The sequence below is a fragment of the Sceloporus occidentalis genome, unplaced genomic scaffold, assembly GCF_023333645.1.
Source record: "Sceloporus occidentalis isolate IW3139 unplaced genomic scaffold, rSceOcc1.0.p SCAF_2, whole genome shotgun sequence".
NCBI lineage: Eukaryota > Metazoa > Chordata > Lepidosauria > Squamata > Phrynosomatidae > Sceloporus > Sceloporus occidentalis.
The window spans coordinates 164,625,208-164,650,357 of record NW_028316982.1 but is presented as its reverse complement, the minus strand read 5'-3'; the positions used below and the strand labels follow the sequence as shown (position 1 = coordinate 164,650,357).

General features: G+C 40.3%; 1 protein-coding gene across 1 annotated transcript in view; it reads left to right on the top strand.

The window, feature by feature from the left end:
* The first annotated feature begins 1,002 nt into the window (after positions 1–1,002).
* GAS6 (growth arrest specific 6) overlaps positions 1,003–25,150 on the top strand; it is a 67,094-nt gene continuing 42,946 nt past the window's right edge. Inside the window, exons 1-2 of the mRNA XM_089511333.1 lie at positions 1,003–1,105; positions 3,083–3,255. Coding sequence (XP_089367459.1) covers positions 1,033–1,105; positions 3,083–3,255 — 246 coding nt within the window. The 5' untranslated portion in view covers positions 1,003–1,032. The remainder of the gene's footprint in view (positions 1,106–3,082; positions 3,256–25,150) is intronic.

Here is a 25,150-nt window from a genome sequence, read left to right as displayed (position 1 = left end):
TTAATGTCCCTCTAGCAAGTGTGGCACAGTGGTTTGAGACTACAACTCTGAGAATCAAGTGTGGCACAGTGATTTGAGACTACAACTCTGGGAGACTGGGGTTCGAATCCCTGCTCAGCCATGGGAATCCACTGGGTGACTTTGGGGGCGGGGGGTCACAATCTCTCAGCCTCAGAGGGTAGCAATGGCAAATGCACTCTGAAGAAACTTGCAAGAAAACCCCATAATAGGGTCACCTTAGGGGTCACCATAAGTCGGAAACGACTTGAGGGCACACCACCACCACCTATTTAATTAACCAAATATCTAATTAATTTTGGATAATAAGAAGAGTAACTTTTAAAATGTAACTAGAACAGCACCTGTTCCTGTGACCTTGAAACTGTAGGATTTTTTTTGTAAAGTAACTTGACAAGCTCTGAAAGTGATCCTTGACTTTGAGAATCTCCCAGTGACCGCATGGCCAAAAAAGGGTGGCGGTGCCAGCCTACAGAGAGCCCTCCCTACCATCTGAAGTAAGACCCAGAGGCAGAAAATGCAGGCCTGGGACTAGCATCTTCAGTGTCTGCCTCCTGTTTGCCTGATGAAGAAAGCCAGGGTGACCTGGAAAGCTTGCACCACGTCCTTGGCCATTTTGCTTGGCCCAGTGAACGCATCACTGTTTCGATGCTATAGTTTTTAATGTGTGTTGTTGTTGTTGTTGTTTGTGAGCCGCCTTGGGCCCTTTTTGGGAGAAAGGCGGCATAGAAATTAAACAAACAAACAAAGAGCAAGAACAAAGGGTCTCCTGGCTGCTCTGGCTCTTGCTTGCCCCCATCATCCTTGCAGCTTAAGGGGATGTGTCTCTCTCTCTCTCTCTCTCTCTCTCTCTCTCTTGGTGGCGAACTTTCCCCAGCGATTGGCTCCTTGGCCCCAGCATTATTGCCTCCCACAGCAGCAGCAGCAGCAGCAGCAGTAGTCCTCCTAGCAGCAGCAACTCCTGCTGCCTCCGCTCCAGTCCGAGGGCGCAGCCCCAGCCTCAGCAGCAGCACCATGCAGGCAGTGCTGCTGGGCCCCGCGGCTGCCCTCCTGCTCCTGCTCCTCCTGGCCCCCGGCTCCTGGCAGGGTGAGTCCCCCTCCTCGTCCCCCAGAAGGAGATCCCTTCCCTCTCTTAGGCTTCTCCCCCTCTCCCTCATCCCCTGCCCTCCTCCAGCGCCATTCCTGCCTCTCTCTTCCCCCTTTTTGCAGCCCAAGGGCACCCAGGCCCCTCCTCCCTTCCCAGCACCTGTCCTCCATTCCCCAAAGGTCCTCCATGTGGAGCATGCCTGACAAGCATGGATTGGCATTTCTAGCAGTGATTTGAGATCAGGGGGACTAGAGGTCCTCCTTCCCCCCCAGGATTTGCCTTTCCTTTCCACCTTCTTCCCAGGAGGGATTTCCAAAAGGTCCTCCATTTGGAGCATGCTTTAAGAAGCCTGCATCGGCCTTTATATTAAGAGTTTTTTCGCTCAGGGTGACCAGGCGTCCTCCTTTCCCAGGACCTGTCCTCCATTTCTACCTCCTGTTCAGGAGGGAGTCCAAAAGGTCCTCCATCGGAAGCCTGGCTAAGAAGCATACATTGACATGTCTTGCTCAGGGTGGCCAGAGGTCCTCCTTTCCCCCAGGACTGTCCTTCATCTCCACTTTGGGTCCAGGAGGAATTTCCAAAGTGCCCTCCATTTGGAGCCTGGCTGAGAAGCATACACTGACATTTCCAGGAGTGTTTTGAGCTCAGGGTGGCCAGAGGTCCTCCTTTTTCCACCTTCGCTCCAGGAGGAGTTTCCAAGAGGTCCTCTATTGTTGTCCTCCATTTTGTGGTGCCTTGCCTTCTTTTGTGGCGAAGACTTCTTTTTTGTGGCCCCCTCCCCCCTTCTGCCTGCCTCTCCTTGAAGGATTACAATGGACAGAGAAACATAACTAGCTTTAAAAACTATACAGTATCTGGGTTAGGCGTGTGTGTGTGTGTGTGTGTGTGTGTGTGTATACACACTCCCTTTTATACACTCAAGGTCAGGGCATCCCCAAAGTCCTTTCTTTCTCTCAGGAACAGGGCGCCATGGAGGGGCCAGGCTCCCTCATCCTCAGTTTACAAGGTCTCTTGTGTCCCCCCCCCCCAGTCGCCTTTTGAGCCCTTCCACTACAATAGGGCTTCATTGGGGGTCTGGCTTTACCATTCCCAAAAAAGGGGTGGCAGCAGGCTACCTGAGCCATGTTCATTGTTTGGTTTTTGTGAGAGGGAGATAGAGGCTCTCTCTTTTCTCTTCCTCTGTCCTTGAAGGAGAGGGTCAGGGTCCTAGGCAAGTGCCATGAGGGATTTTAATGTCAACAACAACAACAACAACAGGGAGAGTGCATTTGACTTTTGAAGAGTGCTTGGCCTCCAATTGCTGTTGCTTTTTCTTTGATTGTCATTGACAGAGAGTTTTGTTATTATTTACAGTATTATTCCCCTCACAGGGTGACCTGCTGTCTGTCCTCAAGGCAAAAATGGAGGGTGTGACCAAAATAACAGCTCAAATAAACTGACCAAAATAAATCCCTGCTTCTCTGTCACGCTCCCAGTGGAGGACCCTTTGGAACTCTTCCTGGCTGGACATGGAGGACAGGTCCTTTGCCCCTGGGAAAGGAGGGACTCGGGTCACCTTGAGCTCAAAACACTCCTAGAAACGTAAATCCATGCTTCTTAGGCAAGCTGCAAATGGAGGACCTTTGGGAATTCCTCCTAGACAGAAGGCTGAAATGGAGGATGGATCCTGGGGGGGGGGGGGGAAGGAGGACTTCTGGTCACCCTGAGCTAAAGACACTCTTAGAAATATACAAGCATGCTTCTTGGCCATGCTCAGAATGGAGGGCCTTTTGGAATTCCTCCTGGACAGAAGGCTGAAATGGAGGACAAGTCCTAGAAAAGGAGGATGGGCCCAGTCACCTTCTCTCCTCAGCACTTTGTTCTTCTCAAGTTGGGTGTCCCAAACCTAGCCATGCCCAATGCTAATAATCTCTTTTCTCCCTCTTTCTCCATTTGCACCCCCCCCCCTTTGCTTTGCTCATTTTTGGGGGTCCTCAGCTATGTTGCTCCACCAAGACCGGGCAGAGGCTTCCCAGTTCCTGCGGCAGAGGTCCCGCCGAGCCTACCAGATCTTCGAAGAGACCAAGCAAGGCCATCTGGAAAGGGAATGCGTGGAGGAGCTCTGCAACAAGGAGGAAGCCCGGGAGGTGTTTGAGAACGACCCTGAGACGGTGAGGCACAAAAAGGCACATGGATGTGCTGCCCATCTCTAGGATCTTATTTTAGATGTGTGATACACACACATACACACACATGCATACTGTATTCCTTTCTACTGGACAGTGCTAAGTCCTGCAGCAGCCAGAGGAGAAGGAATGAGGGCGCCAGCTGCTTGCACAGCTGGGGAAGTTGTTTGGAGGAGGAGCCATTAGATAAATAACTCAAACCGCAGAGGGTAACCAGCACTTCCATTTAACAGGATTGTCTTTGGATTGCCAGGCCAAGGAAGGAAGAGAGTAGGGAAATGCAAAGCGGGCAGCGAGGAGGAAGAGGAGGGGTTGTTTACATTGAATTAAGTTAGTATTAATCTCCTACACGGGGGTCCGGCTTGCTGTTGTTGTTGTTTAAAAAAAACCAACACAACAATCCTACTGCAGCCAGCTGGCAGGATTTAGTTCTGGAAATTCAGAATTTAGTTACTGGAATTTCCCAGGATGGGGTGGGGAACAGGGTGACAGGATGTCCTCTCTGCAAAGGAGGACAAGGCAGCACAAAATGTAGGAGATTCAGGAACAATAGAGGACATTGCCAGCTAAAAGCTAAACATGCAAATATAAATGTAAATGCATGCTTCTTGGTCATGGTAAAAATGGAGGACATTTTGGAATTCCTCCTAGACATGTGGGACCTGGATGAGGATGAGGGTTTGGTTTGACCAGCATAATTATTCAGCCAAGTGTGGGGAGGTGTCTTCATTTTCTGCCCCTGTGTGTCATCCTTCACCACATAAATACTTAAAATTTTGCAAGTGTAAGGATTTTGTTGATGTTGTTCGTTGCTAAAAAAACAACAGCCAAAATATCCTAATTTAGGCAAGCAATCAAAGGTTGCCCTATCTCGGATTAGAGGATTTTGCTGATCTTTTGGTAAATACTTGCTTGGAGAGGAATGTATGTTGATGAATTGATCATTAGGCAGACTGAATCTTTTAAAATATATCTATCTACTGTATCTGTATATTGACTAGTGATACTGATGTGGTTATAAATCAAAGCTGTTTAGTGCTCAAACTTCAGAGCATAGAAGATACTTAAATTTTAAATCATTCATTGCCATGCTTGTACTGTATCAGTACTGCTCAGATTGTCTGGTTTTGTTCCTGTATGCCTTCACGCCATTTCAGACTTATGGTGACCTTAAGGCGAACCTATCACTAGGTTTTCTTGGCAGCATTTGTTCAGAGGACAATTGTCTTTGCCTTCCTCTGAGGCTGAGAGAGTGTGACTTGACCAAGGTCACTTAGTAGCTTTCTGTGACTAAGCAGGGATTTGAACCCTGCTGTCCCAGTGTCCTAGTCCAACACGCAAACCAATACACCACGCTGGCTCTCTAGATTGCCTAGTGCTTTGGCATATGTTTATACTTCTGTTTGAAGGATTACTGAAGTATGATTTTTGATTTGCTTGCATCTTTTGGATGTACTGTTTTAAACAGGCTCTTTTATTGCAGGGATTATCTGGCATTAGTTTGGGGAATAAATTTCCTGGAGAAGAAATTGACTGGTGATTTTGCACAGGGCTGTGGATTCCTGTTAATGATTTGATGGGGAGCAGGCTGCTAGGATGAGTGCTATTTAGGTCAAAAGTACTGGGAACAGGAGGGACTTGGCTCTCCTGTGTTGGAGGAGTCAATGTTTTGTATTCAAGGCAAAACATGTCTTGACATGTATACTTTTAATAAGCTTACAACACAGCACCATCAGAACACAAAGAAAAGTTGCAAAACAATAGATAGAATCAAACAGTAAAAGTATTCCTTTTGTGGTATTTATTTTGAACTTTTGACAACAGGCTTCAGGTAAAGTCAAAGTTTTGTTTGGCTAGAGCAGAAACAAACCAGTTGTAGTGTGTGTTGTTCTTACTGCTGTTGTATAAAAGTACACTATAAACCAGAAGAGACTACTTGTTAAACTTATTAAAAGCTTTGCCATCATTTATTTGTTCCTAACTATTTGTAATCCTTACCTGTTTTTTAATGTTACTGTTACTGCCACATGTAGTTTATAAGAAATACAACTGCTGCAATATTACATATGTAGGGTGCCAAATACTAAAAAAGTTCCACTATGGAACTAGTTGTTGTTGTGCGCCTTCAAGCCATTTTTGACTTATGGCATTAGCATGCTTGTACTATGTTAGGCTTCACAAATGCTCATATTGTCTGGTTTAGTTGTTGTGTGCCTTCAAGTCATTTCTGACTTACGGTGACCCTAAGGCAGACCTATCACAGGGTTTTCTGGATATGATTTGTTCAAAGGAAGTTTGCCATTGCCTTCCTTTGAAGCTGAGAGGGTGTGTCTTGTCCAAGATCTTCCAGTGGGTTTCCATGGCCAAGTGGGGATTTGAATCCTGATCTCCAGTATCCTACTCCAATGCTCAAACCACTACACCATGCTAGCTCCCACTAAACCTAAACTACCCTGAGGATAAAAAAGTAATCTGAGGCCACCAGTTTGATTTGATTTATTGGATTGTGAAGGTTGCTGTAAATGAGCAAGCACGCCACATGTGTTGGCTTTGTCAGTCCTGTGTGACTGTGCTATAAACTGATGTTTCAACAGGCTGGATAAAATTGTGGCATTCAGCTGTCGTAAAGGAGTATTGTGTCTATATTATGCTACTACATTTACAGAAACAACCACATCTGTAAAAGGAATTTCATATGTCAGTTCAAATTGTATGTCTTGCATTATGTGCCATTTCACTTTCGTTTCCTCCTCAACTTCCCTCATCCAATTTCTACAAATTGTGATGAAACTGTGTACTTTCGATTTGACTGGAGAAGAAGGGAGTGGAGGTTGTGACTTTACCAATTTCAGAGTGTAGGAGAAAGAGGGGATGAACAGCTTTCAGATACTGTAGCAAATTAAGCTTGAAGATGTGATGAAATACCAATCATAGAATCATGGCCCATGGAATCAAATTGTGCTCAGTGCAGGATCCCTAGCTAAACCATCTCCAGCAGGTAGCTGTCCAAACTCTTTTTGAAATCATTCAGAGCAGGAGACCCCACCACTTCTCCAGGCAATTGGTTTCATTGCCAAAACTGCTCTTACTTCTAATGTTCAATCAAAATCTAGTCTCCTGTCACTTCAAACCATTAGACCTGGTCCTACCCTCTGCTTCTTCAACCTCGTATGTTTAGATCTCCATACTTCTTTTCATTCTTGTTACCTTTCCCTAAACCTGCTCCAGTTTGTCTATATCCTTCTTAAATTGAGGTACCCAAAACTGAATGCTAGACACCAAATGAGGCCTGACCAGTGCAGAATCTAGTGGGACTATTACTTCCCTTGACTTGGAAACTATACTTCTGTTAATGCAAGATAAGACAGCATTCATTTTCTTTGCTGCAGTATCGCACTGCTAGCTCATGCTCAGTTTATGATAACAATAACCCCAGTGTCCTTTTCACATGTAGTATTGCAGGGCTATTTATCTTCCATTTTGTACGTGTCCATTTGTTTTTGTGGCCTAAATGTATAATTTTTCATTATACATTGAATTTTATTTAATTAATTTATGCCCAATTTTCTAGTTTATCTAAGTCCTTTTGAATTCTATTCCTATCTTCCAATGGGTTAGCCATCTCACCCAACTTTGTGTCTTCTACAATCTTGATAAGGATTTCCTCCAGTCTATCACCTAAGGTGCATCTACACTCTAGAAATAATGCAGTTTGACACCACTTTAATTGCAGTGGCTCAATTCTGGAATCCTGGCACCAGCACCCTTTGACAGAGAGGGCTAAAGACTACAAATCCCAGGATTTCATAGGATAGTGCTACAGCACTTAAAGTGGTGTCAAACTGGATTATTTCTACAGTGTAAGTGCACCCTACATTATTGATAAAAATGTTGAAGAGCCTTAGGAAAGAATCCCGAGGCACTCCATTAGCTACATCCTTCCAGTCTGAAGTGCAGCCATTAATGACAACTATTTGAGTGTGGTTTGCTAACAAATTATGATCCACCTGACTACATTTAATCAATTTGCTAATCAAAATATTATAGGGGACTTTCCCTGCTGGATCTCACTGATCACTGTGTTGTCATCAAGATACTTGCAGACAGATTCCTATATAATCTCCCCCCCCCCCCCCCGGCATTGAAGTCAAGTTGACTGGTCTGTAGTTTCCTGGATCATCTCCTTTTCTTCTCTTTCTCCTATCCCCCTCCCCTTTTTTGCCATTTTTGAAGACAATGACATCTGGCACTTCACCTGTTTACCAGGATTCCTCAAAAATGATGGGAATTGGTTCAGAGAATACATCAGCAGGCTCCGTATTTTGGAACACAGTTTTTGTGGCTCTGCACATTTGAGCTCACTTAGGTTAGCTAGGTGATTCTTGTCTAACTCCCTATCAGATTTGATTTGAAATCCAGATCCCTTGCCAAGGTCTCTTCTGGCCCTATACAGACCGGCCCGAAATGATGGCCTGTGGGCAGAGTCAGGGCGCCAGGATGTCATGATGCCGTGCCACTCTAGATGGTGCACAGCATCATGATGCACCTCTGGCACTGTATCCAGATGATGCAGCTCCAAAGGGGCACCATACAGCCATGCCACTATGGGCGCAAAAAAGAGCTGCTTTTTGCGGCTCCTTTTTGTGCCTTCCAAAGGTCAGATCGGGACCGTTGTGTGAGGTTGCCATGGCCCCAATCTGGCCAGGAAAGGGGCAGTCTGTATTGCCCATTCTGCTGCACAGAAGCACACATTTCTTTTTTTTCTTTTTTTTTTGGGGGGGGGGGAACTGAAGCAAAATAGGCATTGACTCATTCTGCCTTTTCACTGTGATCTGTTACCATTTTACCATCCTTATTGAATAGTAGCCTCACTGTCTTGATCATCCTCTTGCCTTGAACATATTGTATCTGGGGAAAAAATCTTTTTGGTTCTCCTTGGTTGCTTAACCTGTCTCACCCCTTCTGAACTTTAGCTATTTTTATGGTATACTTGCAAGCTTGGGCTACCCATTGTAATTTGTACTCTTTCTTCATGATTCAATTTTTCCCATTTTGCTTCTTCCATGGGATTGTTTGTGATTGTGCTTTGGTCATTGTCTCTTCCTTTGTTTAGCAGGTCCACCTAGTAATTGCCTGAACTTGTTAAAATCAGCATTCCTGAAATCCAAGATCTGTGTTTGACGATACTTTTCTTTGTCCTGTCCTACAGTTGTGATTTCTAGCATGACATAGTCACTTCCTCCAAATTGCCAGTTACCTTTTGAAATAGGAAATTATCTGTGAGGCACATCAGGAATTTGTTGCAGAGCCTATGATTAGCAGAGTTAGTGTCCCAGCAGATATAAGGGTAATTGAAGTTCCCCGTAACTACTCATTCCTTCATTGTTGAGATTTCTGAGATTTGTTTCTGAAAAGCATCCTCCACCTTCTTTTCTTGGTTTGGTGGCCTGAGGTAAATGCCTAACACAATGTTGCATTTATTTATTTCTCTCTCATTCCTCAATGAGAGGCTGCTGTGATACAATAATAGAATGGTGAACTACATATGCCCATTGTAGAAGTGTCATATCAGCCATGAACTACCTAGGGCCTCATATACATCCCTCAAATCTGAGACTACAGTAATACTATTTGTCTACCTTATGCAGTGTTCAGGATTACTGAGATAAAGTACGTAATGTATTTGGAACACTCTGCATTCTAAAAAATCTACATAAATGCTAAGCATTATTATTAAAAGTGTATGTTGTTTAATGACTGTGTGAATGCAGATCATTTAAAAATCAGTTACTATTCTTATTAATTAAAATATTCATACCCTGACTTACTGTATATCAAAGATATTAGAGTGACTTACAAAAAAGCATTAAAACAATTTATACAATTTTTAAAAAATAAAATAATTAGAAATTTATTAAATGGCAGTAATAAGTTAAAAGAGCTAGTGTGAATTAGTGGTTTCAATGTTGAACTACGACCTGATGGGCTCGATTCCCTACTCATCTATGGAAATCCACTGGGTGACCTTGGGTGAGTCACATGCTCTCAACCCCAGAAAATCCCATGTTAGGGCCTTAGGGTTTCCATAAGTCCGCAATGACTTGAAAGCACACAACATCAACAGCAAGTTAAAAACAGATGTAAAAGATTTGAAAAGTTTTTAAAACTATGTACACCATATTTGTGATGAGTTTAGGAGGCTCATTGGCTGGGATAAATAGCCAAATTTTAACTTGGAGCCTAAATGATAAGACTGTTGGTGCCAGTTGGTCCTCCAGGGAGTGAGCTTTTTGAAATTAGGGTGTCATGGCTGAAAAGGCGCCGTTCCATGTCCCAACCCAGTGTACTGATTGCATTAGTGAGGCACAGAGGAGCCCCCTTTCCCCAGCAGAGGTAGGCACATATAGTGAGAGGCACTGTCTCAAGTATTGAGGTCCCAAGCCATTATAGGGCTTTAAATGTCATCACAAGCACCTTCAGTTCAGAGTGGAAACATATTGGCAGCCAGTGCAGTTCTTTTAAGAGTGGCATGATGTGCTGTCTATGGTACTCCAGTCAGAAGTAAAACTGCTGCATTTTGCACTAGCTGCAACTTCTGAATCTTCTCCAAGGGCAGGGCCCCCATAGAGTGCCTTACATAGTCTAATCTGGAGGTTACCAGAGCATGGGCTGTTGTGGCTAGTGTATCTCTGCCAGGAAAGCTAGTAACTGGCAAACCAGTCAAAGCACTCTGTGTCACACTTAGGCCTCCAGTGACACAGGCAGGCCTAGGAGCACTCCCCACCTATGTACCTGCTCCTTCATGAGGAGTACAGCCTCATCCAGAACAGGCTGTTTACCAATTCAGGGACCCTAGAACCATCAATCTACAGAGCCTCCATTTTATCAGGATTCAGTTTCAGTTTATTAGCTCTCATTTAGACCATTACAGCATTGAGGCAATGATCCAGAACCTACACAGCCCCAGCTAACTCCAATGACAGGGAGAAATAGAACTGAGTGTCATCAACTTGGAGCCTAAATACCCTAAAGCCACCAGCTCTCCTCTTATAGTGGAAGCTAAATAGGATCAGTCCTGGTTACTACTTGGATGGCAGACCACCAACCAATACAAGGAACTATAATACAGGATGTACTGTATTTCAGAGGAAGGGACTGGCAAAGCCACCTTAGAGTATTCCTTATGTGAAAACCCTATGAACTTATGAGGGTCACCATAAGTTTACAGGCAACTTGAAGGTGTGCACACATGCACACACACACATCATCAGCATACTGATGGCACCCCTTTAATGTCTAAATATATATGTCAATTATGTGTGATTTAGAAACCATCCTAGTTTTGTAGTGAACAAGAACATCACAGTTAATTGTCTTGCTATTTGGATCAAAAGATTCATTCTTAACTTGAATATTAAGATCCATTAATAGGCAAACTTACTAAGGAAAAGTCTATTCATAACAACCTCACTACACTAGTGGCAATCTGTTCTATTAGATAAAATTTGTTTGTGCAGGCCATGTTACAACAAAAATCTTTAAGAAGTGCACAGATTATCAACATAGTAGAGTCTATGTGCAATGTGTGAATATAATTATACCATTTTATAGGACTGATCAGTTTCAGTGGGTGCTAATGAAATTGTTTTGAAAGAGGGAATATTTTCTATTTATTCCATACTATTTATAATTTTATAATTTGCATGATGTTTTAGTAGTTTTCTCCTCAACCCAAAATATGCATCCTCCTTTTAAAAAACTTTCCCCCCATAGGAAAAGGTTCTGATAGGAAAGCAATTTGAATTGCCATTCAGATGGATATACTGCCTTATGAGATAATCAGAACTGCACACTGAACCCCAAAGCATACTTTAGATGTGCTTAATTTATAGGTATATTACAGTACTTGCTGTTGTATTTCAGGATAGTTGACAGTGGTTCCTAATAGCAAATAAGCCTTTCTTAACTGTTGAAGCAAACCGCTGATGTTTTCAGTGGTCTAATCTCAGTGCTCCTATGCTCTCATTTGGTGCTGGAAATAGGATGTAGTTGTGTTCAGAAAACACAATGAAACAATGTATTGTATTGGTCAGCAAACTGTAATGGAAGGAACATTCTCATTGGAACCGATTCTGTATTGTTTGGGGATGGAAACTTTGTAACTAACTCTTTTTTATATTTAATGTGTACAAGATTCTTGTGTAGTAGTTTTTCATATTTGGTAGGAAAGACCAGACACCTCTTTATTCACTCTTTGTCATAATCTTTCTTATGCTTTCCAAATTAAAATATTTATATATGTATAATGGGCTACCAGTTATTATATTTAAAATATGTGCTAGGACAGAAGGATATCATTTTTATGATACAGTTTTTTGCAGGAGAGAATTGGTTAGGAAGGTCAAATTGCATGAGGACTTAAGAAGGTTTGCAAAAAGCATGACATATTTGTTGTAAATCCGGTTTATACCATGCTAGGACAACAGCAGCTGCTATATGCCATTTATATGCTGGCACAATTACTATTAGGCTTTTAGTCATTAAGGAATTTCAAGAGATAGTTTTGGAATAGCAGTAAGAAAATATTTCAATTGATTGTTATGGAAATTCAGAGAGCTTTATGAAAGTGTAGATGTTATATGTAATAAATGCTGAATGTAAAGAAAACATCTGCAGGTACAAAGCTATAATAGAGAGTACACACAATGTTTGCACATTTTTGAGACCTTCAAACACATTTTATTCCACATTAATCATATATAATGGAAGCAAATCTTAAGGAAAAGGCTGGAGGACTGACATCTGAGTTTACAATGTACAGACAAGCAAAAATAGTTGACCTTTAGTATTCAATCAGGTTTTCAAGGTTGTTAGCAGCAGCTAAAATCTTGGGATTTTTATTTATTTATTTATTTATTTTGCTGACTTTATCTTTAAAATGTTTCCTAAACATCTGAGTAAAGATGAAGCCCACATTACAGATTAATTGATTCAATAACTGAAGCCACAGCCCTGAGTTTGCAAGACCTGAGCAGGGCTGTTGATGACAAGGACTCTTCAAGGTGTCTCGTTTGCTTAACCTTAGCTGGATGAAGCCCAGTCATAAGAACATGATTGTCAATGTAAATTATAATGGTATAATTTTCTTAAAGCTGTGATTATTTGAGATGCTCTAATATGAAATTCTGATGGCAAAGATTTGTCCACTGACTAAACTGTTTCAGTGTTAGAGAGGAGCAGAGAAACTAAAAGTTTATAGGAAATGAAAAGTGGGAAATACCCCAAACAAATTCAGGCAAGACAGGATTTAAACAAGCAAGTTGCTTGAGAGGGGAACACAAACTTGGGAGAGAGGATAAACATATATATCTGCTGCCTGCAGAGATCCAGGATGCTGATGTTCAGGTACATGTTTTAGTTAAAATAAAGTTATTTGCATGAGCAGCATATAACTGCCAGGGAATTTGGTCTCCAGTTCAGTGAAATGAAAAAAAAATACCGGTACATAGTTTTCTTTTTAAAATAAAAATAAAATGTCTTTTTGTGAAGAAAAATAATATTATACACAAACTTATTGACAAAATAACACTGTAATATTATTTATTGGTTTGGCTTTATTGTTTATTATCATTTTATAGCACCGTCAGTGTACATGGCACTTCACAGAATGTTTTTCTTGTGGTTTTTTTCAGGTGTTTACAGAGAAGTATTCAGTAGAAGCATGTAATGCATGTATTCTCTGTGTGCATTCAAATTTCACTAGATTTAAAGGGTTAAGGAGGCTTTTTGAGAACTCAATTGTAAAGCCAGCAATAAAACCTGGCTTGCAGCCATGATGTTAGGGCACACTATTTATCATTTTAAAGGCACAGATGACACCTTTACAGTCGAGTAGATATGTCTGTATTCCTTCTATCCATCCTTACAACTGATCCTAGGTAATTATCTGTGCAGGATAGGAAACTCAAGCTAAAAAACTGTGATTTGTCCAGGACTCCACAGTGGGTCTAGTTTACCAGGCTGGTAGCATGCAGCATTTGCATGTACACATAGCTTGAAGTATGTGCTTGTAGCATATACCCAATAATGCAAGAAATAGCTGTTTTTGCAAATTCTGGGAAATGTAAGCATGTATAAATGAAACTGTACCAGAAGATTGATCTTGGCATTTATTGTATGCAGTTTGATTCATTGCAAGAGGAGAAAAGGAATTATGCACATGTACTGTGTGTTCTTCTGTGGCACTACAAGACCTGGCATGATAAAATATAATTTACTACTGTTTTGGTCATCCTGCCATTTTCCAAATCATCATCATAATCATCTCCATCTCCTCCTCCTTCATGATATTGTTCATGAATAATATTTTTAAAACCCTGAAAAGTAGTACTAGCTAGTACTGAAAAGTAGTTCTAGTTAGATAGCTTAAGTACTAGCTAAGCTAACTCCCCCATATTCAAGGGAAAAGCTGAGAAATTGTGACTTGCCTGATCAGGAATATAGGAAACTACCATATAGTAGATGAGACTTCTGACTGCAAAGTATGTGGTCTACCACTGAGCTTTAGCACTGTAAAGATTTCATATTTAAGTGGAATACAAACAAATCTGAAATCCACAAAACAGTGATATGTTTATTGACCAACCAAAATGCCCAAAGTACACCATGCAAGCTTTTGAAGTTTCACAGGCTTCTTCATGAGGCAAAGATGAAATAAGCAGAAATCCACTAGCAAAAGAAATTGAAAGAGTTGAAATTTTGTTACTTGCCCTTCCTCCCTAGTCCCCAAACGGCCAAGAAAGGGAGTAACTCTGCCTGCATTGAGAGTTCCTCAGACCATCTTAACTGAGAACATTTAAGTGATATCTGAGGCAAAATGTAGGTCTGTGACTCTAACATTGCTGCTTTCTTTCTCTTCTATGATTTTAAACATCTTTGCCTGTTAAAGAACCCAATGAAGTTTTAAAAGCTTGCATGATGTATTTTGTGCATTTTGGTTGACCAATAAAGATATCATTTTGTGGATTTTTTATTTTCTTGTACAGTAGTTTGCTGTTTGGCCAACACAATTACCACTGAATATGTTTCCTATATTTAAGTGGAGTTGTTCTTCAGTAAGTTGTGTGCTTTGTGAACTACAATTCCCTACCAAGTATGGCAATTGACTATTCTGGCTGGGGATTTCCACATTCTTGTGGAACATAAATCCAGATCTGGATAGATAATCCAGAACTCAAACTAGTGGCTGGAGTAAGACCTGAACTGGTTATCTGATTTAAACTAATAAACTACACCAATTCTACCTTTTTAAAAGATGTGATTGTATATGTGGCACTATTAATCCCCATTGCATATTCTGCTGTAACAGATGTTTAGTATTAGTAAGAATAACATGTAGTACTGGACAGGATTAAGAATGTTCTTTCAGCTGTGGCTTGTGTGATTGTGCACATGGGCACATATGCAAGGCAGTAAAGCTGAAAAAAACCTGAACTACCAAAGAAAAGGATGAGCTATCACTTGTGTATGCAGTAGATTTTCCAGGTATTCACAGGCCTATTCTTTGTATACCAAAGGTTTATTGGTTAAGTGAATGAGAATTAATTAACCTAGAGTGGGGAGCCATATAAGCAAAACAGTAACATATTCATAGGCTAGGATGAAGAAGCAGCAAAGTGTTTAAGACCCACCTTTTCAACCTGGCTTTTCAGGAATAAAATTTGTATCAGCATTCCTTCTACACAACTCAGTTTTATCATGGATTTCTGAAATAAAAACTGATATCAGTTTAGAAGGAGGGTGGATATTTGATCTGTGTATCTAGATTCATTAGCATATGTCATAGAATCGTAGGGTTGGAAGAGACCACAAAAGCATCATTAAGCAAAGGTCACCCAATGTACATGTTTCTCAGTGACCAGTAATATAATGAGCTATCAAAGTTTTATTGCTATAGAGACAGAAATGTCATATTGCCCAGTGCCATCTCAAGTGCAGAGCTTTTCAGTGGTGTAATTCATGCCTTCAGGTGTCACTGGCAAGAAATTAGGTGGTTCATATTTATGTGTAAATCAGCCTGTGTCCTGAAAAAGTGGAAGCACCAATCTTATTGAGCCAGTGTGGTGTAGTGATCTGAGCATTGGAATATGACTCTGGAGATCAAGGTTTGATTTCCTACTTGGCCATAGAAATCCACTAGGTGGCCTTGGACGAGCCCCATGCTCTTAGTCTCAGAAAACCTCATGATAGGTTTGCCTTAGGGTCGCCATAAATTAGCAACCCCACCACAACAAAAATCTCATTGGTTTTAAGTCAAAGAGCTAAAGGTGTGATCCACTTTCTCCCACGGAAATCAATGGGATTCACATGGTTAATGGTGGCTGGATAATGTATCCACTTTTGGCCAAGGGAAATCTAAACATAGCATCTGTATTTACAAATATAATTTCTTGCATTTCCCCCAATATGTTTTTAAAATGTCTGTAATAGTTCTTAATAGCACCAGCACTGAACAAATGATAAATATAGTAGCACTTGCTGAACCTTTTTTGCTGAAAAGACTGCTTGCCAGCCAGAATAGTGAGATCACTTCTAATAATGGAAATATTTAGATATAAACGGCTATCTAATGTTTATTAATACATTAGAGAATGAGGAAGGAATGTAATAGTGGTGAGGGTGAATAGGCAGTAGAGGATTAAGAGAGTATAAAATGTCTTTGGTTATGCTGGTGGACGTATGCAGTCTAGACATAAATATGACCTAAGTTTAGCCATTAAGACAACATATTTTGAGGTATAACTTTTTTAAATCTAGTAAAAAAGTTATCCAGAAGATGTTAACATCCTTGGATGATTTTACTTTTTAAAAAATGTTACAGAGTTCCTTGTTTTTTTAGCCAATTGGGTTTTTTCCCCTCTGTGCACTCCTTATAATGGAGTTCATAAGCCAGGAGTTTTGGTGAAATCATGCATTTTGGTATAAAAGCTTCAGTCACTGGATGGATTTATGTTGCTTCTGCCTAAATATTCCTTTGCATATGCGTTCCTTAGCTCTTGCAGTGGTGGCTGAAAGGGCCCAATAGAATTAAATCATAGGTTTAAATGAAATGTTCATACACAAACTATACAAAAGGAGGAGCATAAATGTTCAGAGTAATGTGAAATCCTATAACTTCTGTTTAAACAACTATCACTAATATTCTACACTGGTTACCTAGTTATGTCCACATAACTAAGTGTTGTCTCCTGGCCCAACCTCATAAGCCCACCTTAACAGCTGATAGCCAGATCAGAGGAAGGATGTCTGTTCAACTGCCAATTGGGGCACAAAGAGGATGGTATTTCCAATCTACTCCCATCAACAATCAAGGCTATAATTAGAAGTTGTGTCGGAATCCTGCTTCCGATTATTGTAGCCTCACTGGATGGTGGGAGGGGAGTTGGAAATGTCATCCTCCTTGTGCCCTGATCAGCAGCTGAACATATCTCCTGCTGCTGGCTCTTGCGATGGGCTTGTGAAGGGGGGGGGGAGTGCATTTACAGTAAGACTACACAGTCTTAATGAATACAGAGTAATTGTAGATCTGTAACTTTAGCTTGTGAATCCATGACTGCAATACAGAATTTCAGCCTATAGAAGAAAGTGGGTTAACTACAAAATGTTACTGAACAAGAAAAAATAGTATTTTGGGGGAGGGGGGGGATTGTTACACAGTATGGAACCAAATATTGATAATGTCAAAATATAAAGGAAGGAGGAGTGAAGATCAGAGGCAGAAATATCAGCAATTTCAGATATGCAGATGATATCATACTACTAACAGAAAACAACAGAATTAGAAGATGGTTTTTTGTGGCTTTTTCGGGCTTTAGTAACTTAGAAGAGTTACTAAAGAAGGTCAAAGTAAAAAGAAGGCAGGCTTAATGTTGAACATCAAGAAGAGAAAAATAATGACCACAGAAGAGTTACATAAATTCAATGTAGAAGGTGATGAAATTGAAATAGTTAAAGATATCCCATACCTTGGATCAATCATTGATCAGAACAGGGATAGCAGTCAAGAAATCAGAAGAAGACTAGGACTGGGAAGAGCAGCTATGAAAGAGTTAGACTAAAGCAAAGATATAGCACTGAATTCTAAAGTAAGGATCATTCAGACCAATTTATTTCCTATCACCATTTACAGATGAGAGAGCGGGACAGTGAAGAAAGTTGACAGAAAGAAAATCAGTTTATTTGAAATGTGGTGCTGGAGAAGAGTGCTGAGGATACCATGAACAGCTAAAAAGAGAAACAAATAACAGAGGAGGTTAATAGGGGACACGATAGTCATGTTTAAATATTTGAAGGAATGTCATATTGAAGACAATAGTTGAAAGAGAATCTGAGTATAATCAATAGATTGCTGACAAAGTACAACATCTAAAGAATATGTCAATATTCAATAAGAAAGAAGGAAAACCTGTACATGGCATAGCAATGCTTATATTTAAAGAGGGGAAGTAAATCTCAAAATGAACTATACCAGAAACTGATGCTTAAATAAACATGTAATAATAAAAATACAATAGAATACAGTCCTATTCTTTAGAAAACAGTGATAAATGTTTTAAGCAAAAGTTGATGTTTTGAGATACAATCTTTAATCCACATTGATTATCAACTCCAATGCATACTGGCTGTAGTCAACAAAAAATGGCAGCTTTAACTCTAGTCGTCAAGTCAGCTTTGTTCCACAGCCAGACTTGAATCCACAGATGCTTTCTCCCAGGCTCTATGAAGCTGTTTCAAAAGAGCTTCATCAAACAGTGTAATAATTCTGATCATCAACAGATTTCAAAGAAATAACATACTGTATTTACTCATGTATAGGTCTAGAAATTTAAGTTTAAAAATTGACCCAAACAGTTCCTTGTTCTGACTTATCCACGGGTCAAAGTAAGTATTGTACTTTAAATCGTCTGTCTATCTATCTATCTATCTATCTATCTATCTATCTATCTATCTATCCTATCCCCTGGTGAAAGACAAGAGTTTAATCTGCCCTGGAAATACTGACACCCTTCTACTCTCTCATCCATCCAGCCTTTAGTATGAGCACAAATAGTTATGCCTGCTGAAATTTTGTAAGTTTGTTAGCATTGTTTTCCTTTGCTTTGTCATTTACATCCTTCATTACATGTCCCTAAGTTTTACCCTCGACTTATCCACGGGTCATATCAAAATCCACAATTTTTGCCCCAAAATTTGCTCTCGACTTATACATGAGGTCAACTTATAGTCAAGTATATACGGTAAGCTGGTGAAATTTTCTAAGAAGGTGATTGTTGTTTGCCTTCAATTAATTTCCAGCTTATGGTGACCCTAAGCTGACACTATCAGCTTTTTATAGGGCTGAGAGTGTGTGACTCACCCAAAGTCACCTAGTGGGTTGCCATGGCCAAGAGGGGAATTGAACATGTTCTCTAGAGCTGTAGCCAATGCACAAACCACTACTTCACTTTGGCTCTCTGTCCCAAGGTTATACCAGTAATTAAAAATACTAAATAACATGGGGAAATGATGATACTTACAATAAGAACAAATCACTACTACTAAAATACCAGCCTGAAATTGTAGCACATGTGCAGACAATTTAGCCCTGAGAAGAAATTACTTCATGTGCTAAAATATTCCAGAGCAGCCTATGTAGGTGTCAGTACTGGACCTTTATAAATACTTTAGTGACCGAATTGTGACCATGGATTTAAAAAGGAAGGATGCTTTCAGAGTAAACCCTCTTATGAAAAATAAATCCTGCAAGTGAACTTTTTACTGTGCTAAATCAAGCAAGTGAAAAAAATGGCTTCTAAGAACCAACTGCAGTACAAAAAAACTTTCAGTAGCTGCGTTGGCCATAGAGCAAATAAAAAAGCCACCTTTGAAAGCTTGCAATATCTAATTGTGCATTTTGGTTGGCCTAATAAAGATATCATTGTTTGGTGCCTTTTCAACAGCAATACAATTAGGTTATTCAAAAGGGTGGGCACAAGTATTAAAAAAAGAAAACTTTCTAGATGGGGAAAATATGTGACCCACCAATGCAGACCCTATAATTGCTTGTATAGCCTGGAGTTATACCATTGTAATGGTCAAACAATATTCTGGGCCTGTATCAAATGAGGGCCTACTTCACTGGTCCTTAAAATCCATCATTTCTCTCCGATTTTATCTGCAGAATTTTGTTAAAAGGGCTTTCCTCATGCTGTCCTTGCTGATGGATTGTGCTGGTTGTGTGCTGTATGAGAAAACGGCAATTTTTAAAACTCATCAAATTACTTATTTGATTAATATTTGGGGATTATACATATATACATAATTCATACAAAATTAATTAGCCATTGAAAGTTCTAACACAAAGTACCACACAACTCAAGAGGTCCATGCAGAGCACATACCTATCAAATCTGTCACAGTTAACAACAATTTTGGTACAGTATCTCTCCAGAAATCAGTATGAGAGAGAAGAGCAAAAATCAGCATTCCTATTTGCATAATTAATACACTGATACCATGCTGCTTAAATGTCAAGACCTTCTTCATTATTTTCGTTGTTCTTAAACTATCAGTTAACTTCTCCATTAGCATAATATTTCAGATGTTTCATTTCTAGTAAGATTGTATAGTGGGCCCTTGTTATCAGATGGTGTTTGGTTCCAAGACCCCCTGTGGATACCAAAATCCGTGGATATTCAAGTTCCATTATATATAGTGAGGTAGTAAAATGGTATCTCTTATATAAAATGACAAAATTATGCTTTTTAGAATTTAGGCTAACTGCCAAGCATAAAATAAGCAATTAACTGTTTATGGGAAAGATGTTCATTAGCACTGTAGAACAAAGCTAGTAAACTCAACTCTAACTAGCAGTGTTGGAAGGATGATTATGACTTTATTCTTTTACAACAAATGCCGCTTTGCTGCATTGATGGTAGAATCTAGTGATTTTGTCATTCGTAGTACAGGTGTTCCAGGTTTTGCTAGTGCCAGAAATGTGGCCATGATTTCCAGAAATAGGTTTCATGTATCACAAGCTAAATGTATTCCTCTCTGACATAAAAATGAATTCGTATCACACACACTGGGTGTGGCTCTGTGTGCTTGGCAGTGACCTGTGCTCCCATGAGAACATTCGCCAGTGTTATGCCCAGCCTGGCTGAGAACTCAGGGGAGGACTCTGAGGCTGAGTTGGAGCCTCAGCTCGAACCTGAGCCTGGCTTTAGTTCTGCCCTGAGAGCTCCAATAGAGTCTGTGGCCTCAAAAGAGACTCATGCTCTAGTTCTACCCTGAGAGCTCCAGCAGAGTCTGTGGCCTCCAAAGAGACTCAGCAGCCAGCAGAGCTTCCAGGCACAGGAGACATGGAGAAGGAGGAGGATGCTGACATACCTACCTTCAGCCAGAGAAGGTCTACCTGATCATCTTGCTTCTCTGGAACCCTTGACCTTGGACTGCTTGACTACGCTTTTGGTTTGGGCTCTTTGACTTGATGCCACAAACCTTTGGTACTAGACTTTGCCTTTACTTTTGCTTTAACTTCACATTCCGTTCCATGAGGTGTTATTTTGCTTATTTTGCTTATTGTTTAGACTGTGGCTATCAGCATTTAGCAGCTTTCCCAGACAGCCAGTTGCAATGGTATGCCACTCAAAGGACATTCTCCTGGAGATATACTGTATATGTGCACTGGGACATGTGGAGTGGCACACTCTCTATGTTAGGCCTGGGACAGACCTCCCCAAAAGAGCAGTCTGCTGGCTGCCTATTTCCCTCCGGAGGGACAGTGCAGCCCCCAAACTGTGCACTGTCCCTCTGGAGTAAAAAGAACCCAGTGTTTCCGGGTTCTTTTTGTGGTGTCGGAGTGATGTCATGAGTGCGCCACTGGCTCACTTGCGACATAAGCAACATGCAGCGACATGCAAATGCTGTGTATTGCTTACGTCAAAATGGCGGCGCCTGCGTACATGGGATGTACAGTCCGCTGCCATTCCGTGCTAGGGTTAGGGACCATGTGGTTGGTGCACGGTCCCTAACCCTAGAATGTGCGGTGGCATGACACTTGGGGACCATCTGTCCCACGCCTACGTTACTATGCATCTTGAGTAGTAGTATTTACAAGAGAGTGCAGTATTTCAAACTCTTTTACCCAGTAAAGTGTCTGCTGGATGTGATTCTGTAATGTCTCATTATGATCACTCTTCTAGGGGCTACCTTATAAGATTTGAAGTGGCTTAGCACTTTGGGATGCACACCTTCAGTTGCTTATTCATTTATACATACTTTGGCTATTATTGGCATGGATCCACGTACCTGAAAGTATTGTGCATATAAATGAATTGTTGTGATCGTGTGTCAGTTTTGCAGGATTGCACCATTATAGTATTGTGTGTATTATATGGAGTGGTACATAGTTTATTGCGGGCCATATATGTCCAGTTTCATGTACATTCTTATATTATTGAGTATTATAGGTATGGGCAACCATCCTTCCTTGCTGTTGTGCGATAAAAAGAATGAGTATGGATATAAAGATATGACAATTGTAGTGGTTACTCCCTCTCCAGGAATACACCTAGGATTAATCCAAGGCTCATGTGGTGCACACCTCCAGCTCTGTATTAATCTTTGCATACATTGAGTACTATCAGAATGACGGTGTCATGCTTGACAGACTCTTGTAGCCCTTTGAAGTTCTAGGCCTGGTATGAGGTGTCATCTTGCAAAAGGTTGGATATATGATTTGGTGTCACAGTGCTTAGTTTGGGATTTGGGATGCACAGAAAATATGGTGTAGGAGCAGAAGCAAAGAGGTGTGTCAGAGGTGGGAGAGTGGATTTCTCTAGCAGTGTACACACGTACAGAAAAAAAGTAATCATCTTCATTCATGTACAAAATGCAATAGTTTGTCTTATTTGGACTTCAGATATGGTTAGTTATGGAGAGAAATTATGCCTGCAGAGATCAGAAGTTAGGTTTATGCATGTGATTTTGGGCATTGTTGATACTGAACATGTGACATTGAGTACAGTTTTGTGTAAATAAAGCTGGCTGTGGGTTGTTGTTTTTTCTTATAAAAATAAGTAATTCTTTTATATGTTTGTTTGTGGCTATAGTTAGATTTCCATTATCATTCTGTGGCAAGTTTTGCTATTACAACAAGGAGTGATAAGCAGCCTGTTATATTTTGATGAGTAATGAAGAGATCAATTGTATTTGAAAATGGAATTATCTTTACTTGTTAAAAATAATTTTAACACGATCTTCATATACAGCCATAGGTGTATGGTTCCAGAGCGCACACATATACATACACCTGTATACCAAAATGTGTGGATGCTCAAGTTCCATTAAACACAATAGCATAGAGAAATGGTGTCCTTTATATAAAATAGCAAAATCAAGTGGGGTTTGTTGTTTGTTTGTTGGAATTTATATCTTTTTGGAATATTTTCAAACCGGGGATGGCTGAATTTCTGGATGAAGTATCTGTGGATATGGCGGCCGATTATACAGGTAGGTTGCCTGCTGGGCTGGGGATGATTATGCAATACGCATTTTCCCAAGCCACCAACCTCCAGACTATTCCTAGTATCCACAGAGAGCAAGTGAATACTCATATTGGCTGGGGTAATGGGAGCCGTACACTATCATCTCTTGAGAGCAGAAGGCTGGAAAGGATAACATAGAAATTAAAACACTTTTTAAAAAATTGCTGAATTAATTATAAGCCAATACATAGGACATATGTCAACTTTATATGGACACACGGATTTAACAAAGCCCTGTTTTCTTCCTGATCCCCATCTTGCTCATCTTCTCTATTCAGAGCTGAGCAAGCTGAGGATACTGGAAGGCTACAGAGACATCTCATTCTTAGATTACAGAGGTGTACTTTTCCTATATGCAGACTGGGGTTAGGGCAATTGGTGATCTGTTAAGACCTATGGCTATCTCCCGGTGTGCATATGTGTATGTGTGTGAGTAATTTATTGGCAGAGTGTTGCATAGAGGTCAAGGAGCTGAGATGGAAAAGAGGAAGCCCCGTCAGCAGCAGGTTGCAATAGTACAGGTGAGACACAACCACTTAAACCACCTCTGCACTTAAAAGTGGCTGGTGGCTCCCATGCCAATGGTGTGGTGGCTCTGCTCTGCATTTTAGTTTGCATTTTAAAGGAGGTAATCCATCATGCTGAGTCCTGTCTGCCCAAATTAGTTTGGCTCCTTTGACAACATATATAATATACAAACTAAAACCTTACTGTTGGCACTGTCGTGCAGAGCCTCCCTCTGTTGTAGGTAGCTCACAGAAATGTTCCTTGTTCTGAAGCTGATGCTTTTGGAAATTTTACAAGATTTTGAGCACCATAGAAATGAAATAATGCTATAAACCCAGCGGGATATTAATTTTTATAACTATTATCCTAATTTTGATATGGCTTTTATAGTAATAGGCTTGCATGTACAGCCTACAGGCTTTTTTACAGTGTGTTTGTGACTAAGTTGTGATTTGAACTTGGATCTTAAGTGCATAGCTTCAGCATTTAATAGTACAATTTCTAGAAACATAAATGAGTGTTCACAGTACTAAGTTATAGAATTCATCTCCCTTTTTTCCCACCTACCCTCTGTTAAAATTTTACTAGAAATTTGGAGCACTTAGGAAATCTATCTTTGGTCATGATTTGGCTTGGCTGTTGGATTTTTCAGTTCCTTCCTCAGTCCCCGAAATTTTGTACCATCTAAACTTGAAGCATTCAACTGAACTTGAAGGTTCACCATGTCTTTGACTTTGGACCTTATCACACTAGTGAGAAACGAGATTTAAAGTAGATTTAAATTTTAAAAACCCCCATAAATGCAGGATGTTTATCACATGACATTTCACCAGACCAAAAATAATGCAAAAATAAAGCAAATGTAAAGGGGACAAAAACGGCCGCTTCCCGGAAGTTTGCTTCTTGAATAATCTACAAATTGTGTAAAACATGCTGTTGTAAGACAGAATGTAGTCTGTTGTCACAAAGTTCTGTAGCTTCAAGATCAAGGTTCTCCATTTTCCTTTAAAATCTTTTGACATTAGCACTTAATATCGCAAACATATTTTGTGTGATTTAATATTTATATTTATAAATGTTGTTCTGTTGGTTGTAGTGTAGTTCTGAAAGCCCTGTCATCAGAAGACAGAAATAGGATTCTGTTTAGTTTTTATCTTTGATCATTCTGATTTAAATCTAAGGATTTGAGCTAGCAAAACATGTATAAACATTTAATTTTATGTCATAACAGATGAAACTGAATCTTGATGCATGTTCCTCCTGCATCAGAGGAGATAATTTGGTATATCTATAGGGCAAACTCACCTTTGTATGATGCTGCCACCTTGACCTTAACTAACGTTTTTCTGTATAGAATGCAGTTTGTTCTGGCTGCCAATTTAATCCGTTTGGTATAAGCTGAACAGAAAAGCCAATCCACTGAGCTTCAGAAGCCTGAACAAATGGAAATGTCATGTGCAGAAAAAGGCTGTTTCCAGCCCATTTTTTATTCTCCCTCCACTCCAAAGTAAGCAAAACTGTTTGTCATGCTGTAGATATTTAAAGCTACAGATTAATACCTCTAGAGCAGCTCATTTTAATATTATAGAACTATTCTGGATTACAGACTGCACTGAAGGATGCTTAATGAGATGGGGAAAAATCAGGCATCATAAATATTTAAAATACACATAATTTAGAATAGTTTTGACTTTTATTGTGGGTATCTCTGTTGATTTTTGCCTTGGAGCTCCCACATTTGGTACCCTGAAGAAGTATTTGCCATATGTACATCCCACTTTACTTTG